The sequence below is a fragment of the Biomphalaria glabrata genome, chromosome 14 (genome assembly GCF_947242115.1).
Source record: "Biomphalaria glabrata chromosome 14, xgBioGlab47.1, whole genome shotgun sequence".
NCBI lineage: Eukaryota > Metazoa > Mollusca > Gastropoda > Planorbidae > Biomphalaria > Biomphalaria glabrata.
Window position 1 is genome coordinate 10,993,247 of NC_074724.1, and position 20,291 is coordinate 11,013,537.

Sequence of the window (20,291 nt, forward strand, 5' to 3'; positions counted from 1 at the left end):
ACATTAAAGTGACAGATTTTTGTGGAAACAGCTTTACGGAAACTGCGCCGAACGGCGTGGGAGAGTCTAAGTCAGTAAGAATAGCACATTAGGTTTTTTAAATAAAACTTTTAATGGCAAGAAAATGCACTGTAGATACCTAAGAATATGCATTTTGTTGGCTTTCAATATCAGAAATAGTGCATGGTGGCGGGGCTCCGCCCCGCGCTGGGGGTGCTCCTAGCGCTCCCTCAGACCCCCTTGATGTCAATGGCAGAGAGTCTACAATTTTTCCACTATCTCCAGGAAGAACCTATTCTAGGGCACAATAATCGTCTTCCGAAAGAATGATAGGTTAGAATGTAATAAAGATTATACACACACACACACATAGCCTACATACATATAAATCTATTTTATTCGCGCACGGAGGGGGGGGCAGAAAAAAATCCTTCCCCCAACCCCCTCCCCCCGAAAAAAAATCCTGGCTACGCCCATGTTTTTCGACAATAATGAAATGCTCAACATGTGCAACGTTCAAAAGAAATAATGTGAAGGAAAAATTGCTACCTCATGCTGTACCAGACAGACCATGGAAAACAAGTGACTTGGCAGAATTTAAGTCATTGGTTAATATGCATGACTAAATGCATGACGCGTAGGGCGTAATCATCTTCTTTTTTGAAGTAATGTCTGTATTATATAAGAAAAGAAGGTTAACTATGAGTGTTTTTTTGGGCCTAAATCTAATCTAATTACATCTAAATTATTCCAAATGTATATTTTAGATTTAGTAGATATAGATCTTTAGTGTGCTAAATCAGATTTTTAGTTTTCTAGATCTACATGTTCCTTCTAGCTCCTTTGAATTGAAAATAACTATAGATCTGTTGAAAATTAAAATCGCTCGTCTAACATATTGTACATATCCGGTAAATGCCATGCCGTAATGTGTAATCTGTCTCTTTATCAATAATAGGCTATTAGTTGGTAACCAGTTTGTTATTTAGTTAAGAGCAATACCTGGTCGTGCGGTTAGCGAGCTGAATTAATTATCTCGACGTTTCCGGGTTGTTTGTTCGTTTGTTTTACATGTTTCGGATGTTTCTTCAGTGTTGAAGACAGTTTACTTCCCGTTTTACTACGGAGGATTGGAGCGTACAGGGTTTGAACCAGGGATCATCGATTAGTCCGAGCGACAGTCCATCGCGTAAACGGCACATTTTTTTTTTACAAAAGCAAAAAAATCTTTGAAACATTTTTTTTTCTCCATTTAAAGTAAATGACGTCTTGAATATTAACTTGCAAATAGGCGGATACGACAGGGATCCAACTCCCACGAGGGCCGCTTCTCTTTGTAATCTTCTTTTTTTATTTTATGTCTAATTATTTTTATAAAATTTGGGTCAATTTGGGCGTCGATATAGGGGATAAATTAAAAAATGTTCAACTTTTTTTGGAAATCGTTTATTTTTTTATTATTTTTTTTTTGAGCCACTTGCAATTGTGCTATGTGCCACTTTTGACGCATACTCCATAAAATGGCCTTCCCTGCACTAAATAAATACATAAAATTTTATCTATCTATTGATTCTAGATGATATAAATATTATATTTGTCCAGTATTAAGATAAAATGAGATAAGATATAGAAGTAACACTCAGAATAGCTTTGAATATTGCGTGTAATAATACACTTAGACAAAACATGAGTGTATAAAGTTACAAACAGACATTTTCAGTGTTAAGAAAATCATTTGCACAAATAGTATTAAGGTTTTAAATTTTATAATTGTAATTTTTTTTCTTATAATATTATTGGATGGAGGAAAGTGGAAAATCACAAGACAACATTATAATAAACGCTCAATTATACAAAGATTTTAACATTTACTGAATCTATATTCATACCATCTAAAATGTATTTTAGTATTATTTTTAAAAACAAATAAAATAAATGCTCGCTATTAATTATAAATGTCACAGGCATTATACCATATAATGGTGTAAGCAAAATGCTCATTCCTAATTAGTCGCTGACTATTGAAATTGACCACTTAACTGAGTAGTTGATATTTGTAAGTAAAAGGGAAATGACGTTCGAATATAAATACATAAGGTATGCACTTTAGACAGTCATCTTAGCAGGTTCACATACGAAGGCAAATTTCATGGAACAAGATTTAAAGTAGATCTTTGAGTTGTAGAATGTCGCGCAGTAGCCAGTTACATACGTTTGTCCTAAAAAGACAAATAAAGAAACAAAGTTACATTGTATATAAACAGATACGAATACATTGATTGATAAATAACTTTCAAAATAGTTAATGCTAATGTAAGATTTTTTCCTCACATTTCTCTCTCTCTCTGTGTCTCTCTGTCTGTCTGCCTCTCTCTCTCTCTCTCTTATCAAAACTTATTTTTTTGTACATCAGATATACCATAGAAAAAAATCTCAATAATATTTATAACGTATTTTATCGAAACAAATGAGACCAGTCGTCAAAGGAGACCTAAACACTGACCTGCAACGTCGTATCCTGTGGGCAGTGGAGACCAATAGCTCGTTGCCATGTCACAGGTTTGTACGACGTGATAATGAGCTATTGGTCTATATGGCCCACAATAGGTGACGTCACAGGTCGTTGTTGAGGCCCACTATAACGATTTATTCTATTCACTTTTCATTTTTCTGCGGACCCCTTAAGGTCGTTTCGAAGACCTCTTAGGGTCAGCGGATCACAATTTGAGAAACACTGTACAATAACACTCTGACATTAGAGCATACATTTCAGCTTGCTCTGTAAAACACTCACTTCACTTTTCAAGTCTATGATGCCGATAAAACGGCTGTTGTTTAGATGGTGTGGGTAAACAAAAAATCATCTTGTGTTAAAATAACCTCGAAGTTGAACGTTTTAGTCATAAGTTGCACAAGTTGCGTTTTTTTTTTTTCGTGTCTTTATTCATTTCATCAGAATGTTTGTCATTTTACCTTGGGCGTGGCTTATATTTAATAGTATTCTTTTTTATTGAATCAAATTAAAAGTTTATTTTCTGTATGAATTGAAGTTTTTAAATCACGGAAATAAAGACTAAAGTATTACCAAAGATGTAAGCTTTCCAAGTATCATCCAGAGGGCTACCGTCATAAGACCAATAATGTTTCTGAGTAACAGTGTCATACTCCAGTCCTACCCAAAATTCCATCTGATAAAAATTCAAGAGGTCGACTTTATAACTTGTGTCTACACCGGCCAAAGTGCCGTTATAACCTAGCAACAAAAATACAAGAAGTTTCTTTAAAAATACATTTCAACAAAAAAATTTTACTGATAATTTTTTTAGATCTCAAATTTCATTAGTTAATAATTATTATAAATCATTTATTATAATTATTAATTACACACAAAAATACATGCAACGCCATTTTTACACTTTAGGTTTGTTATACAACATGCATATTCAGTGGCGTCACAAGAGTGGGTGTCGCCCGGTGCGTTCAGCTCAGAGTGTCAAGCCCCCTTAAAAAAAATTAGTTTCTTTGTTGTGCTGTAATATATAAAGTTTATAATTCCCTAAGTTATTTGATTGCTGAATAATAATAAAATGATTGTCTATCAAATTTTAAAATTCAGTTGTCGATTACAATTTATCTAAAGTTTACTGGAGTTGTGTAGTCATGTAAAACTCTGAACGCATCCTCAATCTTAAAAATCGAAGCCATTGCCATTAATATATAGTTAAATTTTACAACAACGCAACCATAAGTATATTACACTGGGTTTCTTTCTGGATTTCAAACAAAACTTGAAAACTTATCATTAAGTTGATCAAGTTAATGTCTTTAACGATTTCATTTTAAATAAAACTCCCCTTTGTGAAAGTGTCGTTTGTTTCTTTGTCTCAAAAAGTTCTTCATTTTAATTTTAAAAATGCATGCCATAGAAATGCAGATGGTACGAACCAGTTGAACGCTTTGTTAAATGATTTAGAGATATATTTTAAGGTGTTAGTGGCATATAAATCAAGAATAACTTTTGTTACCTTTAGACCCTTCGTTTCTGTTTGACTTTGACTTCTGAATAATCAACATATACTCCAATGTTTTGAAACTGACGTCTACAATTCTCCGTTTGGTATTGAACTAAAGAATTTTTCGGTTTGATTGCTCCAAATAAATCTGATGCAATAATGAGTGCTTCCGGTAGGAGTTGAAGCTTAGAGTTAAAAAAAAAGATCAATGCACATAAGAATGAACATCTTTTTCTCTTCTTAAGTAGTGAGTTCGGCATCTTGTGATCGCTCGCATGACATTTTTTTTTCTACTGAATCACAATGCTTTTTTTTTAGGTTTAATTAATCACCACTTTGACAATATTCTAAAGATAGGCTTACTCTTGTGTATCTTTGGCCTTCTAGTAGATCTTCCCATCACAAAAAAAAGTTAGGATAACTAAAATAAAAGACCTTTAGCTGCACCTCTTGTATCAATAATTTCAGCACGAAAAAAGTATTTCAGTCGTATCCAAAAAACGCTAAGCAAAAATCTAATTTCTGAAAACGAATGTAAACCACATAGATTGAGTGAACGTCATGTACATCTAGTAAATAGCTATTCTATTCGGTTGTTAATACATTTCATATAGTCCTCAATGGTTCCAGACATTAAAGCTGCATTTTCATATCTTTGAGCTCCACATATAGATTCAAGATCAACTTTTTCTAGACATTTTAAGGTATTAAGTTGATCCCAAAAACTTTTTTTTCAAATCCATAAGAATTCTTCTCGTCTTTAATATTCCAATATCGGACTTATACAATTAGTCGAAAATAGTCGACAACAAAAAATGTCATTTCTTTTGCTACTTAGTGACTAAATCGTTTCCATTAGGAGGCAATGGAAGCATCAAAATCTGAAAAATTCCCTAAAATAGTAAAGTATAATATTCGACTGACACATTGTAACATTTCTTTTATCTTGGCTAGAGCTTCATTTACAGAGAAATTACATTACATTATAATCTTCAGAAATCTCAATGACCTCTTTTTTACTTTCCAATTCTACTAAATTTACATTAATGGCAAGAATGCAATAATATTTATGCAGGAAAAAGTCGTCGTTTGTTAAACAAGGAACTGTTGGTTGGCGTCCTGATATTAAGGTGCAAGCGACAAATTAGATTCAATAAAAACATTTAGAAAAATCAAAGCAGTGTTTATATAAATACATGCAGCTGGTATACATCTGAAAATAGGGTTTCACGGTTTACTTGATATATTAAGTATAATATAGCATTTTGAAATAATTTCATAAAAAAATAAAAATATGTTAAGTCGAAACCGCACCACCTGCACCCCCTCTAGTGACGCCACTGTGCATAATAAAACTATTTTTTAACACAAACAAGAAGAAATATGCACGTCCAATGGACAGATTTGCTAATTACTTCCATATATCTTAAGATGACAGGGCTTAACTTTCTTTCTGCAATATGAATAATATTTATATTCCTTTGTTTTTGTACTCCCAGGTTATGAATGTGAATAGTCTTGCACGTGATGTAAACTGAATGGTTAAGTATTCCTTGAATGTACGAGAGAGTGAGTGAGTCAATGAGGTCTGGTTCCCTGTCCAGGAAGGTTGGACGATTGCTTCCTGGACTGGTGTTTGTGAATTAATATTTCCTGAGAGTTGCTTTTCATTATGTGCTTTATTGGATATTAAAGTTATTATTATTTTCACGGATAGCTGAAGTTGAAGTTGAACTTGAGAATAGATATGTGTACACAAAATTCAACTTGATCCAAAAAAAAATGTAGAAAATTTAATGAAGAGAATATCTTCTATTGAAGTAGTTCAGTAAAGTTTCCCTTTCAAACCTTGCAATCTATTGGTCAGATGATGTTAACGTCTTCTGTTTATTTTGTCAACGTTAAACAAAAACCAACCGCCTTTAATGTCTCCATCTGTATTCAGGTACCCTTTAGAGTTGGGTGGACTCAGGGGTGCCCTAAAAAATCCCTAAAATTAAAATCCCAGTCTTTATCGAGTGTCCAGTCTAGCACCCCAGGTTTAAAAGCCAAGTTCTTTACCATACAGCCGCCGTGTCCCCTATTTAAGTAATTATTTATGGTCCACTAAAATCTTGTCTTGATAGTTAACGTAACCATGATACAGTGAAAGTGCATTGTTGGTGTTATTATTGTTAGTAGATACTAGATAGTAGTACCTTTACAAAGATAATTAGCGTCAAGTTGTAAATAGGGATTCTTGTCAATATGAAGACAAACGCGTTTTCCGTTATCTAGTCCCTGCACATGCCAAATCATGTAATTATTACTATTGCATGCTGGTTCGGAAGACTGTCCAGCCCAATACAGTTTCTGACTAGAGAATCGTTGGACCGTTGATGACAACACCGTTGAGCCTTAAAAAATATAGGAAAAAGAAAACATTTAAAATAGTAAAACAAAGTTTTAAAAATTAAAAGTTTCCTCTTACGATCTATAGAGCAGGTGGTGTCAACGTCATCCGTATCTATGCCACTGTTAACAAGCACTGTGGCATGTGGCTAACACGACGACCAACCGCCGTTGCTGTCCCCGAAATAAAACCGTTAGAGTTGGTTGTTCTCAGGGGTGCCCTAAAAATACCGAAATTCAATATCAGATACTTCAACTAGATTCGAACTTCAGGACCTCCGGATCGGTAGCTGTAAGCCACTGTGTCCCCAAAATAAAAAAAAACGCTTTTATTAATGCTTTAGGTGTGTTTAGCATGAGATAAAGTGGAACTCTATAATAAGGGAGGAGGGGAGGTAAAGGATAAAGATATATGTATTTGCTATTTTAGAATCAGAACCACGGTAGTTATGTTAAGATATAAACTGATGACTACCGTTTTAAAGTATAGAATAAAAAGAATCTATAAATTAAAGTGAAATAGTATGTTGATGTCAAAAACATGTTTTCATGGACGCTCGCAAGGGGGTTGCAAGGTGGTGCGTTTGCACGTTGCACCCCATCCTTAGATTCTAAGTAACCACCAGATCAGTTAAAATCTAAGTAGCAACTGAACTAGTAGAGCTTTCACTGGTGGCTGAAGTACAGTTGTAGATGACTAGCCTAGTGTGTTATCAGACATTCATGTACGTGCACCCCTCTGAATTCTGAGTAACCAAATTTTAACTAGGTTTTTTACCCTTTCAATTAACATCTATAAAGCAACTTCTTAACATGTATTGCTTCTACTGATATAAAGTTAATAAGGATATACTATTATTGTAATAAACTAAAATAGATTAATCTGAGCTTCATGTTCTACCATGTGCAATTTATTATTATAGGCTCTTAATTCAATATTCTATAGCACGTTAGTCGTGACAATTTCATTTCATTTGAAAATAATTATAGATAATAGATATCTTTTTATTTAGTAAAGGCCTAGAATATGGTAAAAGTTTTTTTGTCTTGTAAGAAAAATCATTGCCAGCTGTCTTTTGATTTGGTATACGTTAAAGTTTCTTGAAGAGTATAGTAATCTTGGAACACATCTGCGTGGAGTTGTGGTCAGTGAAAGCTATCGAAAAAAATAGCTAGTGAAACACTTCCACTAGTTTAAGTTAGAAAGAAGAAACTTCTTTCCATGCCATCTGATTAAAAACGAAGATTTGTATCGATAGAGCACTGGCATTATCTTATCTTATCTGATACAGACGTTACTTCAAAAAAGAGGATTACGTCCCACGCGTCATGCATTCAGTCAAGCATATTAACCAATGACTTAAATACTTAAATTCTGCCAAGTCACTGGTTTTCCTGGCTAGCTCAGGCAACCCATTCTATGCTCTAATAGCACTAGGGAAGAAGGAGCATTTGTACAAATTTGTCCTAGCATATAGGGCGAGGAATGTGCCTTTATCTTTGTGTATTTCTAAGTATTTTATCAAATTTTGATTTTGTATTTGAGGATTATGGTTGTGTTTTATGTGTAATTGCTACTTTACTTTTGAGTCTTCTGTCTTGAAGGCTTTCTAAATTTAGTGATTTTACTAAAGGTGTTACTCTAGTCCAGGGGTGGGCAACCTTTTTGTATCGAGGGCCGAATTAACAAAAATTTGGGAATGGGGGGCCGCATATATATATATATATATATATATATATATATATATATATATATATATATATATATATATATATATATATATATATATATATGTTTGTGTGTGTGTGTGTGTGTGTGCGTATATACTTACAACTTAGAAAAATACGCTAGTTAACTGTATAATGTCTTTTAATTCATATTTATACTGTATCATACATTCACTTTTCCTTTTTTTCACATTCTAAATTGAGGAATTACTAGAGTTAGTAATTTCTGAAACCAATTTAAAATTATTTTTTTATTCGCTATTGTCTTTTCATATTACATTTCACCACAAATGTACAGTTGTACTTAATGTGAGGAATTTAACTATTTACGCTCGTGCGTGATGTTCCTGAATTGTGGAGCTAGCTTTCTAGTTGTTACACTTGTGACTGCTGTGAAATTATAGTCATTCACCATCGACCTGTGATTACACTTGTTTATTTTCCACAAGAAAAATACTTGTTCACATATGTATGTGTACCAAAATAATGTTAAAACTTAGTTGAAAAGTTTTTTTAAAGTGTGGAAATACAGCTTCTGGCACCCATTAAGCTACCGTGGAAGTACTGACTTGAACTTCTCTTACAGGTTAAAATTTGCATGGTGTTATGTTCTCTGGAGCTGAATCAGCTTCTGCACTAAATGGTGAGCTGATGGTATTGAAAACTGGTTCTTGACGTCTTAAAATTCGCCTTCATACATTTCATAATTAATGAATTTAAATAAGTCTGGTAATATTAACCATTTTACTAGAAATATTTTCACCTTTCAACAAAGGAAAATGACAAAACCTATTTTCCCCTGCTGGCCTGGAGAAATTGGAAAGCCTTGTTTGAAAAATTTAAAATGCATTACATAAGCAAGCAGCCCATTGCAATAGCTACCATGAAAAACATAAAATATCTTCTACTCTTCATTAGAAATATTAGTTTCAAACTCACAGTCAATATCCTTCTAAGAATATGGACATTTCTACTTTGAGAATTTATATTCTTCTCATTACCTTGCCCATGCTAAGCCAGCGGATGCATCGGAATATTTAGTTTATATATCTACAAGTACTTTTCTATACTGCCTGTGGTTATGACCGTAAGTCTGATGTTTTAGTGCATTTCCTTTGGAATAATATGATGAGAATTCATGCAGCTTTGTGCAAACTTTTCTGTTTAGAGTTTATGGTTGGGATATTCTTTAAAAAAAAAAAGTTTTTCTCAGTCAAAGATCGAGCTCCATCAGTTGTTACACTTGCCATCTTGTTCCAATCATACCCAACATTCAACACAGTTCTTCAAAGCATTGAAGAAATACTGGCCTGAGATTGTGTCTTTGACTTTATATAATGAGAGAGTTTCGATAATTTGTAGGGAAATTTATAATTCTTTTTAATAGATTAACATTTTTATATGTATATACTGTGGGTACACATGATTTCTGTAGGTATTCGCGGGCCGCATAAAACACTTCAGCGGGCCGCATGTGGCCCGCGGGCCGTAATGTGCCCACCCCTGCTCTAGTCAAATGTGAATATTCGTTTGTTATGAATCTCACTGCTCTATTTGTGTCTGTTCCAGTTTCTTAATGTTTTCTTGAGTTTAGGGGTCCCAAACAGAGGATGCATATTCTATTATTGGCCTAACCAAGGTTAAATAACATTTTTAGTTTTATGTTCTTATTTGAATTATAGAATTTTTTTAATAAACCCTAATGCATTAATTTTTTTATAATTTCATCAATATGGGGATTCCACGACAGTTTTTCATTTATTATAACACCTAGGTATTTTTTGCGTTTTTAGTCTGTGATACTGGTTTACTATGAATAAGATAAGTGGAATTAATTTGTTTTAGTTTTTTTTTTGTTACTCCTTAATTACTGACATTTTTCTAGGTGGAAAGACATGCTCCAATTTGATTCCAATTTCTGTAATTCATCTAATTCTTTTTTGTAAAATTTTTGTATTTTGTGTTGTTTTTATTGTTCTTTATACTATGCAGTAATCTGCGAATAGCAAGAAACCAAAATATGCCAGCAGCAGTAACATGAATTACCTCTGTTTTCTTGATATTTCGATAATGAAACTGCACCGAACAGATGTGTTTGAGCGTTGAATTGGTTGAAGGAGATGGTAATCAAGAAGAATGTATTGGTCTTGTTGTTGTTTAGAGAGACGCACTGCCTGTGTGTAATGTCATTGTCGGCGAATACATTACGTACATTTTTCACGTGGACAAACTACAAAGTCAAGGCTACCATGGCTACCCCGTGATGGGTAGCATTCATAATTTTGTTCTGGCAAGGATTCATGAAAAATATTCAAAAGCAGTTTATGTCATTTGCGCGTTCCACATACTTAAGTTTGTTATCAGTGACCTGAAAAACGTTTTAGATATACCTAATGTTGTTGGTCACAAGAAAATTGTCTATTTTTCCCGAAAAAGTCACAAGCGATAGTGTAGGTGTAAATTTTACCTCTTTTGTGTGAGATGTGATGAACTGAGAAATACATATTCATTTGCGCTATAAGTCACAACTTTGAGATGATCTTTGACTGTTTGGCGTATTTTTAAAATAACGTCTGTAAGTGAAACCAGACACACTGCATATTGAATATGTGTAATCATTGCCTGCTTCTCAAATGTTTCTAATTTGTCTTTTAATTGTCGTCACTTATTCATTCATTTGTTCATGAACCAGTTTCTGTCAAGTTGCAAGTCTGTCCAGCACATCAGCAATCACTTAAATGACAAAAAAAAAATACCATCTTGACTATGCTTGAGAAAGTTGAGACTGATGGAAGACAAAATTTGCATTGAGTTTGTGCTGCCCAGAATTCACAGTCGACAGACACACCGAGCGAAAACCACATGTTTGGATTTTGGCATTATTACAGAACAAGACTTAACACTCCGCATCTTGATTGGTTTGTTTCTTCATTAACGTCTCACTTTTCAAGCAATATATTAGTACTTCCAGATAAGCGTTCATCACCGGGACATTGACTGGTCAGTTCTGCGAATCTTCATAAAAAAACAAACAAATAATAATAGAACACATGGTGGTCAAGTGGTAAAGCGCGTGTCTTTCCAATCGAGCGGGATCGAGCTTGAGTACTAGTGTAGACTGGAATTTCGAATTTCTATTTCAGGACTCCCTTAAGTCCAACGAACTTTAATTGGTTGTTAATATACGTAGGGGATGTGTGGGCGTTTGGTCGTTGAACTAGCCCTATGGCACCCTAGTCAACTTTCGGATATTGAAAAATTTAACCTTTACATCATCTGCTCCCAGTTATCGCAGGGTCTATGTAAGCTAGCTTTACCTTTTACCCTCTATAAATATCAGAATTTAAATACCAAGAAAAACATATTCATTAACTATCCATAATATTTTCTAAATGTATTACCCAGTACACAGACTTGTTTCTCAGTATCGTACTGGTAAGCCTGGCACGTTGTCTCTTGTCCACACTTCATGGCGCAGAGAGTTGATGTCCGAGTGGAAAAGTTCTTGTTGATTGGCTGGATTGTCTTATACAAGTCGCTTTGAAACTGAAATTTTGTAGTTGTCAATGCTGCATGGCACAGTGTTACTAAAAGTATAAAAGTAGGTTTAAACAAAATTATACAAGGTTTTCGGAGCTTGCAAATACCTTCCTTCAGGGAACACTGTCAGAAAAAAAAAGAGACAGACAGAGAATGCGATGGGAAGACAACATAGAACAAGATAACAAAAAGAGTTTGTGTTACACAAACTCAGAGGCGGCCCCCGTCGAAGTCGGATCCCTGTCGGATCTGCATATAATATTCAAGAGGGGATTTAATTTTGATGATCAAAAGTAATAATGTTTCAAAGATTCATTTGCCGTAAATTTAAATTTAAATTAAATAAAAAAAATAGAAGATTAGTTTTAGTATATTAAAACATTGCAATATTGATCAAAACGTTTGGAAATGAAAATCTACACTTTTTTTTTTACACTTTAAGTTTAGAAATTGAAATTCTACATCTTAATCTAGTCTGTTTTAGTCTTAACTAGATCTAGAAATTATAGATCTAGACTCTAAAATAATTTTAATTAGAATATAAATCCAGATCTAGCTTTACTGTAATAAAAATCTAGATCTAGTTTAAAAAATCTAGATTTGATCTAAATCAAGATATCATTCCTTTTTTATTTAAACGCGAGTCACATAACGAGGCTTAATAAACATTACTATACCGAGTTCTTTTTTCATTTCATTTGAAGAATTAATTCCATATAACGTCAGAGGGAAAAAAAACACTACGTTACACTGCCTAGCTAGACTAAAAATCGCCTTCATCAATACGAGCCATTTATCGAGTGTTCATACACTTTGGTGCACCGAGTGCGTTCTTTTAGCATTTCATTTACAGAATTCATTCCATATGACGTCCAAGGAAAAAAACACTACGTCACACGGCCTAGCTAGACTAAAAATCACCTTCATCAATACGAGCCATATATTGAGTGTTCATAGACATTGGTGCACCGAGTGCGTTTTTTTAGCATTTCATTTAAAGAATTCAGTCCATATGAAATCAAAGGAAAAAAAACACTACGTCACACGGCCTAGCTAGACTAAAGTATGTTTTCATCAATACGAGCAATTTTTCGAGGGTTAATAGACATTGGTGCACCGAGTGCGTTCTTTTAACATTACATTTAAAGAGTCCATTCATATGACGTCAAAGAAAAAAAATTCCATTACCTCACAATAGGCTAGTACCTGTACCATAAAAAAAATGTCTTTATTTACACGAGATATTTAACGAGGGTTCATAGACATTGGTGCACTGAGTTCTAATATAATTTATTTAAAAAGGATCAAAGCCGCATTGTTTTTGCGTTTTGTCTGTCAGTCGCTCTGTCCGTCATCTTGATATAAAAAAAAACAACTAAAAGTTATTAGAAATTTATTAACCTTTATTTTACGTTTCAAAACATCGCAATAATTTTTAGGTATGAACACAATTGAAAAGTTTATATAATAGATTGTTCCGGATGTTTGTACAAATAGTAAAAGAAAAAGAGAATTTTAGATAAATGTAATACCGTTAATTAAATTTTTTGGATGGTCTCGTATAAAAATTAGATGTACTACAGCCATGTGGAGAGATTTCATACCTACTTTGGTATTTGGATTCTGTTTTCCTTAAAAATCGGAACATAATATTAACGATAATTAGATTTTTTAATGTTTTAGGTAGAAAGTTAAATGTACTGTAAGAGAGTAGTGAGTTAAAATATTTTTCATAAAAATCCATAAAAACATTATTTCGTAAATGAGAAGATTATTAGTTTATTAATTAGAAGAGGGAGTTCAAACAATTATTTGGCGTTAGTAGATTTTTAAATAAATTCGGAAATTTCTGGCGACGATTTGTAAAAAACAAAATCCGGAACATTCTTTATCGATTACAAACTTCTATGCAATGTTTCAGCAATAAAATTAATTGTCTAAAAAGTAATTTTCAGTAATCAATTCTAGTAAATTATTTTTTAAAGCCCTGAACAACCTATTGTCGATATTTTAAAAATTTGTTTAAAGATGAAAATACGGAACAATTTGATATTGATAACCAAATTATAGTGACGCATTGTCAAATAATATAAGTGTAATATTAGTAAATTATGCGATTACAAACAATAATTAGGCATAAGGTGGGAAGCGTGGTCGAGAGGCTAAGTGCGCTTGAACTTGGCTTGGCTTGGCTACCTAGAAGGGGGCCCGAGGTTCGACACCCGACTCGGGCAGAGTTGTGTTTACTGAGCGCCTAAAAGCAGCACGGAAAACCAACTCCTAGATACCCCCACCGGTCCACAAATGAGATTGGACCAAAAGCGCTCTGAGCATGCTATAAGCATGAAAGTAGCGCTATATAAAAGCTATAATAATAATAATAATAATAATTCATGATTTATAAAACAATATCCGGAACATTTTTACACTTAATGAAATATAAGTCAGTATAGAGATTTTGATTTAGCATTAATATGCTATTTACATAAAAAACGGAACAACATATTATTGATAATGTGTTTTTGCAACGTTTAAGCATGGAAATTGAATGTAATATAAATTAGAAGAGCAAACAAACATTTGTTGGGGTTGATTAGTTTTGCACAAAAAAATCCGGAACAATCAATTTTTAGATACTTAAAACTATTGAAATGTTACGGGAGGAACATTAAAGGGTAAATCAGATTTTCAATAGCTTTTAGAGTTCTAGTTTTTTTTAATCTAATCGTGACGGACAAACCGACCAACAGACAAAACTCACAAAAATAATCTTCTTTTATTCGGATGGGGGCACTAAACAAAAAATTAATAAAATCTGATTTTTTAAAAAAGTTTAAGGAATTGGTTTAGCACCTGTTCATGTTGCGAAGTTACGCTACTGCACGAAAATCGCTGCATAAAAAGTCCATTAAAAAAATATGCGTGATATTTACATACAAAGTGCATTATTAGCCTTTATAAACAAACAGAAATGTTTTCTTTTAATTTTAGCAGCTAGTTGAAGAGAAAAAACATCTTCAACTATTACTTATATTTGTTGTAAACATTTCCTGTACATTTTTAAAATATATTTTACTTAGTGATACTGAAAATACACGAAAATTATCCATCTTTGTTAGCATATTGTAACATTGCCTCCCTTACATTTACGTAATTGTTTTAGAGATATGAAAAAAATGCTTGCATAATTAATTTTTTAAATTAAACGGTTTGCTTTTAGAAAATCAAAAGTAGCCGTTGCACCTAAACTTTTCAAGCCGCATTCAATGATGAAATAATATTTTTCATATCTCTTCAAGTTTTCGAGATCTGAGTGTGACAGACGGACAGACAGACAGACGGACAGACGGACATTTTGCACAAACCTAATAGCGGCTTTTTCCCCTTACTGGGGCCGCTAAAAATGGACGGGCCTGCCATTGAAATAGGCTCTAAGTAAGGCAAAATACTGATGAATGAAGGAAGACGGTAGATATTACATTGATACGTGTATTTATGTTCATGTATAATGTGTGTGTTTGTTTATTAGTAGTCTTCCTTGTTCTATTGTTCAGTTTGTTATTAGTGTGTATTAAAGCCTCCTGTTATTTTTTTACTTTCTTGTTATGTCAATAAAATGGAATTGCAACTTAAACAGCAGTGTTGTTATTACATCTAATTGATTGTATAACAGTAGACAAATCATGTGTGGTGCCCCAATGGTGTCTAGAAGACTCAAAGATAAATGAAGATTAAGGTTATGTTGTTTGATACCAAATTAAATTTGAAACACAGCAATAGAAATGATCCCAAGACGAACGAGCTTGGAAAGATAATCACGTAATCATTCGTGTGAAATACAAGTAGATAGATAGATAGATAGATAGATAGATAGATAGATAGATAGATAGATAGATAGATAGATAGATAAATAGATAGATAGATAGATAGATAGATAGATAGATAGATAGATAGATAGATAGATAGATAGATAGATAGATAGATAGATAGATAGATAGATAGATAGATAGATAGATAGATAGATAGAGAGATAGATAGATAGATAGATAGAGAGATAGATGCAAGATTAAGTCCTAAGATCATATATATAAAATATATAATTTATGTTTCATTTTGTTGTTCAAAACTTGAGACAATGTAAAGCTTACCTGATAGAAATGTGACAAGAAACAATATTGGATTCATATTTTCTCACTTGAAATAAGTGTCAGTATGGTACAAAATAAAGACTTTATAGAATGTAAAGATACAATTCTCTTTTTAAGAGATTAAATACTCTTCCTTCTGGAACTAGCAGTTTAAAATGAAGACAACTGTGGGTGTAACATTTTTTTAACAGTCCGCTGGTAAATAGACATAACCTTAATAATTCAAAAGGCCACAGACAATGCCTTGGTTGTTGCCTTGGCGAAGTAAACAAGCGGAGCTGCTGTAACATTTATAATTACCAATAATAGTAGGTGTGCTTTGACAGTTTATCATAGGGGTGCTGTGACAGTTCGTCGTAGAGGTGCTGTGACAGTTCGTCATAGGGGTGCTGTGACAGCTCGTTATAGGGGTGTTTTGACAGTTCATCATAGGGGTCCTGTGACAGTTCGTCGTTGGGGTGCTTTGACAGTTCGTCGTAGGGGTGCTTTAACAGTTCGTCATAGGGGTGCTGTGACAGTTCGTCATAAAGGTGTTTTGACAGTTTGTCATAGGGGTGATCTGACAGTTCGTCGTAGGGGTGCTTTGACCGTTCGTCATAGGGGTGCTGTGACAGTTTGTCGTAGGGTTTCCACTGAGGAATTTTCTGGTGATGTGACAGGTCTGCAGCATTACCGACCTCTGACAGGCATCGAGGATGTTCCTAGGAATATATAGGGCCTTGAAGTTATCTGTGAGATCAGTTGTTATTATCCCCTGGGTTGATATAACAATGAAGTATATAATTGTTATTTCGGATAATAATAATTTCCATAGACACTAAGCCTTAGTTCCCGTATTTTCTTTGTTTTTTCTATCTCAGTTTTTCTTAAGTTATGAGACAGTGGAACGGCGATGTCGATAATGGTAGCGTTTTTTTTTCTTTTTTTATCAACGAACAGAAGATCAGGGCGATTGAAATCTGCCGTTTTGTCGGTCAAAATAGGTCTATCCTAGTACAGCAGATGTTCAGTAGACTCGAGAAACTCTTGTGGCGAGTATTTATAATAAGGATGCATGTCCTTACCGATCAAATTGTGTCATAGCCAAGTGTTGGTGTATTATTATTATTTTTATTGTTATTATTATTATTACTATTATCATTATTATTATTATTATTATTATTATTATTATCATTATTATGTTAGAAATGAACAAGTAGTCATTCTCTGGCACTGCCAGGGTCGAGTTTCGCTAAAGAGAAACAAAATTCATCGTAGTCCCTTTAACAGTTTCCACTGAGGAATTTTCTGGTGATGTGGCAGGTCTGCAGCAGTACCGCCCTCTGACATATCATTATTATTATTATCATTATTATTATTATCATTATTATTATTATCATTATTATTATTATCATTATTATTATTATCATTATTATTATTATATAAATCAGTTTTATTATTATTATTATAATTATTATTATTATTAATCTCATGTGATTACAGATTTGATCTGCGGTGATTGGTTAATTTGACATTTTAACAATTAAATAAACAATAGCTTTTATATAGCGCTACTTTCATGCTTATAGCATGCTCAGAGCGCTATGGTCCAATCTCATTTGTGGGTCAGTTGGGAGGGGGGCAAGGGGTATCTGAGAGAAGGTTTTCCTTGCTGCCTATAGGCGCTCAGTAAACACAACTCTGCTCGAGTCGGTTGTCGAGCCGCAAGCCCCTTTCATCAGTGCCCAATTTCAAGCGTACTCAGCCTCTCGACCACGCTTCCCATTATCACTAGGAGATTCAAAAATTACCTGTCACAAACATGTCTAGCATAGCTTAGAAAAACATTACACAATCTCATTGCAAAGATATATATATATATATAATACAAACATACAAACGACAAAATAAAAACATATACAAACAACAGATAAATACACTTGCGAGTCTTTTTATATTTTTTTTCTTATCTTTCTATCTTTTTTTATCTTATAAAATACAGACGTTACTTTAAAAAAGAAGATGATAACGTCCTACGCGTCATGCATCTTGTCATAGAATTGTCTTAGTCTATAAGAATGTCCCAGTGTAAATCAATAAAGGTTAGTTAGAAACTATACAATACAATAGAAAACATTTGATGCATGTAACTTGTTTTTATACATATAGGAAATTAATTGATTTCTGAAGCAAATAATAGAAGACACCGGTCCTCATGGTTCTAAAGCAAATCATAAAAGACACCGGTCCTCATGGTTCTTAAGCTAATCATACAAGACACCGGTCCTCATGGTTCTAAAGCAAATCATAAAAGACACCGGTCCTCATGGTTCTAAAGCAAATCATACAAGACACCGGTCCTCATGGTTCTTAAGCTAATCATACAAGACACCGGTCCTCATGGTTCTAAAGCAAATCATAAAAGACAACGGTCCTCATGGTTCTAAAGCAAATCATAAAAGACACCGGTCCTCATGGTTCTTAAGCTAATCATACAAGACACCGGTTCTCATGGTTCTGAAGCAAATCATAAAAGACACCGGTCCTCATGGTTCTGAAGCAAATCATAAAAGACACCGGTCCTCGTGGTTCTGAAGCAAATCATAAAAGACACCGGTCCTCGTGGTTCTGAAGCAAATCATAAAAGACACCGGTCCTCGTGGTTCTGAAGCAAATCATAAAAGACACCGGTCCTCGTGGTTCTGAAGCAAATCATAAAAGACACCGGTCCTCATGGTTCTTAAGCTAATCATACAAGACAACGGTTCTCATGGTTCTGAAGCAAATCATTTAACCGAGCGAAGAGTCAAAGTACTTTTGTTTAAAAAAATCATTCCGAATAAAGTCAAACGAAAAAAAAAAATTTCACTACGTCACACAACTTAGTTAGACTACTAATGTCATTTTTAACTCCATGGAGTTGACGAAGATTAAAAACATTGGCGCCAATGTGATAGCAGCATATAAAGTAGCTTTTACCCTTACTTGGACACTAACGAACAAATCTGAGTATTGAAAACTATTTGAGTGGACAGTTTAGCGTTTGTGGCCGCGGCGGTCACGCTGCATGGCAGTCGTAGCATTAAAAAATGGATTTTTAGAAAATTGTGAGGCATACAAATTGTATTCATAACCTTTACAATCAAACATAAATGTTGTCTTTCCAATTCCTAATAATTGATACTTTAGCGGCCCCGTAAGTGGTCTATCTGTCCATTCGTCCGTCCCGTTTAGATCTCAAAAACTAGAGAAGATATTGAAAATCCGATTTCATGATATTTTACATCTTTCAAAGTTCTGATGCAACGGCAGCTTTTTTTGTTTTCTGGAAGCGAAAATTTTAATATTCCAAAATCAACCATGCAACCAGAATACACCATTTTTACCACTATTCACTATTAATAGTAAAAATAGATTGGAGACTATTTAAAAAGGAAGTTGTTATTTAGCATATTTCTAACACATTTATGCAAAATGTTTTAGGTTTTTTGTTGAAAAATTAAAAAAAAATGTGTATGACTAAACTATGTACTTTTTATCATACTAGCTAATACGTTATCAACAAAATGTTTTATTTTAAAGAGAAAAAAATCTATTTAGTATACATATACGCCGGAAGTAATTTTAATTTACAATTAATAAGTAGTATTTTCACTTTTCATATGCGTTACATATGGTATACACCTACGGAACTGAACTAACACAATCGCCCTTGCATTCTCTTTTAGAAATGGTGTGTTTTATAAATAAATCGATTACATAATAATTTCAAAACAAAACGGTTAGCGTTACGTTTACCTTACCTATCCCTTAGTCTGTTGAAACGCTGGGACACCATGCAAGATTCGTCGACTATCTTTCTCCATTCCTCCCTGTCTTCTGCCTTAGAACCTCTTTCAATGTCAGGCCCGTCCATTCTTTTATGTTGTCCTCCCAACGCTTACTATGTCTGCCTCTTATTCTTTTTCCTAGTACTGTTCCCTGAAGGAAGGTCTTTGCGAGCCCCAAAGAAATGTGCAATTCTGGCCACTAGTTCACATTTGTTCCTTTATCTGAGACGCTAGTTCTGATGTATTTAAAATTACTGACACTTGTCAGCTTTCTCTACCAATGCTGATGCCCTTTCAAAGCCCTGTTGGCTATTGGTCATAATTCGTGGGAGAGGGGGGGGGGTCGGCATTGATTTGCATACCATATGCTGTGGAAGTCTTGTCCATGTTTATCACTAAGTCAGCTAACTCTTGTCCTTCCCCTTGCCAGACTATGTCGCTCGCGAAGCGCATGTTAGTCATTCTTCTTCCTCCAATGCAAATAGAGCCCTAATATCACTCGTGAACACTTTCCATTATGGATCCAAGGAAGATATTGAAATGTGTTGGTAAAAGCAGGCAGCCTTGTCTCACTTCACTGTGTTTGGTTTTTTTTTTAACCAGTCTCGAGTGTTGGTAAAAGCAGGCAGCCTTGTCTCACTTCACTGTGTTTGGTTTTTTTT

At 33.9% G+C, this 20,291-nt stretch overlaps 1 protein-coding gene across 1 annotated transcript; it reads right to left on the reverse strand.

Annotated features, from left to right (window-relative positions):
- Positions 1-1,907: 1,907 nt before the first annotated feature.
- LOC129922895 (uncharacterized) lies at positions 1,908-11,712 on the reverse strand. The gene is made up of 4 exons (XM_056011074.1): positions 11,534-11,712; positions 6,212-6,409; positions 3,086-3,253; positions 1,908-2,219 (listed from the first exon to the last, which is right to left on the reverse strand). Exons 1-4 carry the CDS (start codon positions 11,601-11,603, stop codon positions 2,107-2,109), a joined length of 549 nt encoding a protein of 182 aa, XP_055867049.1. The 5' UTR covers positions 11,604-11,712; the 3' UTR covers positions 1,908-2,106.
- Positions 11,713-20,291: the final 8,579 nt, after the last annotated feature.

Coding starts and splice junctions, on each gene's coding strand:
- LOC129922895 (XM_056011074.1), bottom strand. CDS start 11,603: ATGAAGTGTGGACAAGAGACAACGTGCCAGGCTTACCAGTACGATACT. Junction 6,410..11,533: donor GAAACAAGTCTGTGTACTGG/GTAATACATTTA, acceptor ATATTTTTTAAG/GCTCAACGGTGTTGTCATCA. Junction 2,220..3,085: donor TTGGAAAGCTTACATCTTTG/GTAATACTTTAG, acceptor TTGTCTTTTTAG/GACAAACGTATGTAACTGGC.